This window comes from Haplochromis burtoni, unplaced genomic scaffold (assembly GCF_018398535.1).
Source record: "Haplochromis burtoni strain Fernald_Lab_line unplaced genomic scaffold, NCSU_Asbu1 Contig_297, whole genome shotgun sequence".
Taxonomy (NCBI): domain Eukaryota; kingdom Metazoa; phylum Chordata; class Actinopteri; order Cichliformes; family Cichlidae; genus Haplochromis; species Haplochromis burtoni.
Window position 1 is genome coordinate 345,708 of NW_024582658.1, and position 5,864 is coordinate 351,571.

A 5,864-nucleotide genomic window follows, 5' to 3' on the forward strand; every position below is an offset into this window, starting at 1 on the left:
GAGAACTTAGTCTGTTTTTAAATGCATGCAAGGATTTGACTGACCTCACATCAGCAGGACAAGATGTTCTGGGGAGCTAAAAGGTTCATGAGAAGGAATTCAAAGGTAATTCTGTATTCAACTGGGAACCCGTGAAGTCACTTCAATAATGGGATAACATGTTCACATTTCTATGTACATGTTAGGAGCCCAGACAAGTTAAAGTTGTCCTACTGATGATTCAGATAATCCCGGTAGTCGAACCTGCTCGTGCTCGATATGAAAGCATGGATCAGTTTCCCAGAGTTGGTTTGAGAATTTTTAACTTGCGGGATATTAAGTTCCTGAATATGATACAAAAAGCTGTGATCACTGTCCAAAAACGATGCCATGGTTCATGGTTCCTGACCTGCTCACCGAGTTTCAGAGAAAAGGATGATGCATTTAAGACGTAGCTCTTGGGTTTCTGTGCAGTTTCTCTGGGCACAGGATGGTCTGAACTGGGGTGAATTTAGCTTTTATAGAGGTGTTCACACTTCCTGTTGATCAGTTAGTCAAGTGCATTTGATTGGCGGCGCCTGGCTGCTACTTGCCCTCGTAACTCCTAAGAAAGCAGTGAGGGTGTACTGAGACAGGAGGCTCTTGACAACATTTCATAAATGTGTGCACGTGAGTTTGGGTTTTTTGCAGCAGCAGTACCAGGATGTGATGTGAGCCCGCTGACCTTTCTCTAATGCCCTGTGTTGTCTTTGTGGTGGGCAGATGAAGGGCTGCATCAAGGTGCTGAAAGAGCAACCGTCTAACAGTGTGGAGGGACTCCTGAATGCACTGAGGTGAGTATGAATGTAGAAGAGTAGAAAGGTACAAATCTCCTCCTCCTTCCTCGCTCTGAATAAATGTGAATGTGACATGAATGTGCTTCTGCTTCTTCAGATACACGACACGGCATCTACACGATGACAGCACCTCCAAACAAATCAGGGCCCTCCTGCAATGAAACAAAGAAGAAAAAGAAGCGACCAGGAGGGGAGGAGGAGGGGAAACGAAGGAGCGCACTTGAAGGAGGAGGAAACAAACGCTGATAAACCTGTTTGTTTACAACGAACAAAGAGAAAAATCATCTCCGGGGTTAAGTGCGACCTGATGACAATAAGAAGAGGAAAATAATTATATATATTGTCAGCTGTCCATCATTCTGTCTCTCATTTTGTAAAGTAAGAAAAGAAGAAAAAAAAGAAGCCAGAAAAGAAGATATAGATATATATTAAGAAAAGTGAAACACTGAGCAGCAGGTGAAGAATAGGTAGGATTAAAGAGGAAGCTATATTGGAAGATTTAAGGTCAGAACCAACTGAAAGTGTACGAAACAAAAAAGGAAGAAAAAAAAAAAAGAGGGTTAATGTTCCAGAAGTAGTCTGACGAGTATTTTTGCACACACTTTGAAAACATCTCCTTCCCCAATGAAATCTGATCCCAAACTGGTTCCCATTGCTTGAACTGGAGGGGCTCTCCTTCAGCTGCACTGGTCTCCACCGACGGGTGAATCATAAAGCAATGTGATGGATACACTCCGGAGATTTGCTTTTACCTGTTTCACTTTCTTTCTGGTGCAGCTGGAGGAAAGCAGGCAGGCGGAGACGGGACGCCTCTGTTTTTGCCCCGATTTCTTCCTCATCATCCATCTATCAAGTATATGCTTTTTTTCCTTTAAATTTCTCCTCATCACCAACAAAACTGTAAAAAATAAATAAATAAATAAAGATCCGCCCGTGTCGTGTGCCCCGATGCCGTTTATGTTCCTGCACACAAAAACCATCTTGCCAGCTTGCTGGCTTTACTTGAACTACGTCCTTCACTCTCTCCATGGTGCTAATGTGGTTTATCGCAGCTTCTTATCTGATATCGTTTGGCTGTGATGTGGGACATACAGTGATTTTGTCATCCTCTTCTTTTGTGCACAAGTTAGCCACGATGGCGAGTGAGCCTTCAGCATCTCGGTGCGTAAAAAAAGGGGGTCAAATCTGAGAGGGCGTTTTTAGGGAAACCGCAGCACACTTTTAGTTCTTCACCCAGTGCCAAAGCTTATTCTGTTATTACATCGCACGTGAGTCAGGCTTGAGGGTTTGATGGTATTATTATATCACTCATCTTTCTTTTCTTTTTGTAAAAGAGGATTAAAAAGCCGAGACACACGTGAAAAACAAGTGGGAAGGTGGTCCGATTTACATACATTTTAAGGGCGATCTGAGTGTTCCGGTGTAAATACGTGAAGCTTTTCACAGCGGGCATCCACATGTTCCCCGTCGGGGAATATGAAAAAACCACCATCACAAACTCACACATAAAAACTCGAGTGCTTTCTTTTAGAGCGAGGTTTAAAAAGTCCATCAATAAGTGGGAAATAAAAATGAAACTAAAAATGATCCAAAAGGAGATTCAAAAGAAGTGCTGTAATGTCTAGAGCCCTTAGTCTTATTTAATTTGATCTTATAATATATTTTCTATACAGGGGTATGTGCGCGAGCATATTCTGTATAAATACATAGATGGCATGTTGCAAAAGTTCTGACAGAAATGTGTAAATAAGGTGTTTTTATTCATTTTTAATCGTTCAGTGATGCTGAAATTGGGTATGTGTTGTCTCTCAGAATTACCATGCGTTTGGCTTGGACCATCGGACTTGCCGTAGTCATAGGTTTCAGAAATTCAGCTTCATTAATGGCGAATGAACCGGAGGGAGGGGAGGGACGCCAAGTGGGGAGGGGGCCGGGGCTGTCCATTTGCTTGTTATTTTGTATATTTTGTGCAACAATAAACTTGTCATTTATTACATTCAACAACAGCCGTCCTGTGTCTGTTCAGTCATGTGTAGGAGTAATGGTGCTGGGGGTGTGATGTCAAAAACTGCAAGTGAAAATCACATCTATAACAGGGCTGTCAAACATAAGGCCCGCGGGCCAGAATCAGTCCGGCAAAAGCTCCAATCTGACCCATTAAACAGAAGATTGGAAAATGTAAAGAAGGATGTAAATTCGAAAATTTTTACTATGTTTTTAAGTTTTACGTATTTTCCACTTCCCCCTTGGCTAGTCGTACTGCATCACACCAAACTAAATAAGTAAAAGATAAACAATGAAATGACAGAAAGTTCCTGTTTTTTCACCACTATAGAAATGTAGGATTTTTATCATGAGCTTGCTGTAAAAACAAACAAAAGAATAAGAGGACATCATGTCAATTAACAAAACAAATGTTCAATTTATAATTTAGGTACATCCTGTATGATGAATTAACAGAACTTTTTCTGTCATTTTAAACATCTTTTTCTTACAATTTAATCCCAAAGCAGCATGTCTTTCGCATGTAGAAAAACTGAGATGTTGCTGAAATTGCACTTCTTCTTTTTTTATATTAAAAATGTGCAGTTAGACTTCTTCACACTGACAGGAAGAGAAGCTTCACTGCTCCAGCCCACTTAAGATCATAGCGGCCTGTACTCTGCACACAATGTAAAATAAACGTGACGTCCCCGCTCTAAGGTAAACTCTCAGTAACAGTGGTGTAGTCTGCGGCTTTAAATTACAGGAAATATTTGACTGGAAAGCAATTAAATGATTATATTCAAAGTCATTACAAATTTGGAATAAATCATAAAGTGTTAGTTACTTTTCAGTGTTTCCTTTGGTTTAACTCAGTCCAATGAAGACACCTAGTTACATGTGTGAGTGTTTAATGTAAAGAAACAGTTTCACAGTGTGCAATATTGCGTAGGTCACAGTGGTTTTGCAATAGTACCCACAGTGGGAGGGCAGGTGACTTTAATGGTGCAGGAATTGGTCTGTAACTGCAGGATGTAAACTCCAAATTTTGCACAAGAATGTAAAACTTTATTTTTTTTTTTTTAACTAGAATTATTTGCCATCAATCCCCATAAATCTGTTAAAAAACTCTCAGAGTCAAGCTACTGCTCCTCCCAGTTGAAAGGAGTTGGGTGAGGCGTTTCAGGCATGTCCTACGCCGAGGAGGCCCTGCGCCAGACCCAGGACACGCTGGAGGTTACATCTCTTGGTTGGCTTGGAAAAGTCTCGATGTCTCCCTGGAAGAGCAGAAACTGGATGGACTGATAAAGAACACAATCCACTGCATAAAAAATATAAAAATGTTAAAACTGGATTTAAACATTTTAAATAAACCAATAAAATTTTTATTTTCATGACTAAAACAATCCACTGTTGCAGGCTGCAAGAATACAAATGGAAAAATCTAAAGTTTCAAACTTTAATGAACTTCAAATAAAAATAAAATATAATTTACTCGATATGCTGACCAAACCACGGTGCATCCTGAATTTGAAAAAAACAAAAAAAACAAACAAGGCAAAGTAATGGAGGCTGAAATGTAACATTTAGACTCAATTCATACACTTAGCCCAACATAACTCAATGCCAAGCAAGAAGGTATCTGATGTAATGTTGCAAATGCAAAATCTTCAATCGGCACATGAATTTTTAGTTTTTGCTTTAGCCACGGTCAGCTTGTCAGAAGGAGACACACCTGAGTCCTGAATTAATGATTTGTATTAACTATTCATTAATGAACATTACTGTGTTGTAGCATATCAGTCTCCCCACCGAGAGCTACTGCAGGATGTATTCCAGTCACTCACCACAAGGGGGCAGCAAACGTCTTTATGAAAGACTACAAACCAACTCAAACTGCGCCTTCTCTGCTTGTTCCCATCAAAACGGCAGAAATGTAATTCACCTCAGCACAAGAGCCCTACCAACACTGACTTTGGCAGCGTGATGAACATCAAACAGTTCACGAGGTAATTCATGCGGTGCTCCAAATAAGCAGTGCTGTTGAGCAATTAAACTTCAGGTATGGTGCGGCACCTGTTATGATGAATAAGCTGCAGGAACATTCAGCTGAGAGGTCAGTCTGACTGAGCTGTGCTGTAAGGTGTGATTGTTGCAGGGTGTAAAGTAGGGCAGGAGATAGGAGAGCTTGTCAGAAGTTATATGGAAATGAGAGCAGCGGGCTGCAGACACTGAACCATGTTATGGGATCAAATTCAACAACAGCTTGAACAGAAAAGAAAGCGGCTCTAAGAAAATATTAAAAAAAAAAAAGGGGAGAGAGAATTGCTTTAGCCACGGTCAGCTTGTCAGAAGGAGACACACCTGAGTCCTGAATTAATGATTTGTATTAACTATTCATTAATGAACATTACTGTGTTGTAGCATATCAGTCTCCCCACCGAGAGCTACTGCAGGATGTATTCCAGTCACTCACCACAAGGGGGCAGCAAACGTCTTTATGAAAGACTACAAACCAACTCAAACTGCGCCTTCTCTGCTTGTTCCCATCAAAACGGCAGAAATGTAATTCACCTCAGCACAAGAGCCCTACCAACACTGACTTTGGCAGCGTGATGAACATCAAACAGTTCACGAGGTAATTCATGCGGTGCTCCAAATAAGCAGTGCTGTTGAGCAATTAAACTTCAGGTATGGTGCGGCACCTGTTATGATGAATAAGCTGCAGGAACATTCAGCTGAGAGGTCAGTCTGACTGAGCTGTGCTGTAAGGTGTGATTGTTGCAGGGTGTAAAGTAGGGCAGGAGATAGGAGAGCTTGTCAGAAGTTATATGGAAATGAGAGCAGCGGGCTGCAGACACTGAACCATGTTATGATAAAATTCAACAACAGCTTGAACAGAAAATAAAGCGGCTCTAAGAATCAATAAAAAATAATAAAAAAAAAAATTATATTGTGTTATATTATATTATATTATATTATATTATATTATTATAGGCTGTAAATATCAAAGTGGGCTTATCAGCTCATCCTACTGTTTTCTAGATCGCACCTTTTGAAGCCTCA

The 5,864-nt window shown here is 40.5% G+C and overlaps 1 protein-coding gene across 4 annotated transcripts in view; it reads left to right on the forward strand.

The window, feature by feature from the left end:
* Window positions 1-2,816, forward strand: part of fam49al (family with sequence similarity 49 member A, like) — a 40,579-nt gene extending 37,763 nt beyond the window's left edge. For all 4 annotated transcript variants that reach the window (XM_042228029.1, XM_042228030.1, XM_005940870.3 and 1 more), the window contains 2 exons: window positions 742-812; window positions 913-2,816. In XM_042228029.1, the coding sequence (XP_042083963.1) occupies window positions 742-812; window positions 913-976 (135 nt within the window). In that variant the 3' untranslated portion in view covers window positions 977-2,816. The remainder of the gene's footprint in view (window positions 1-741; window positions 813-912) is intronic.
* The last annotated feature ends 3,048 nt before the right edge of the window (window positions 2,817-5,864 follow it).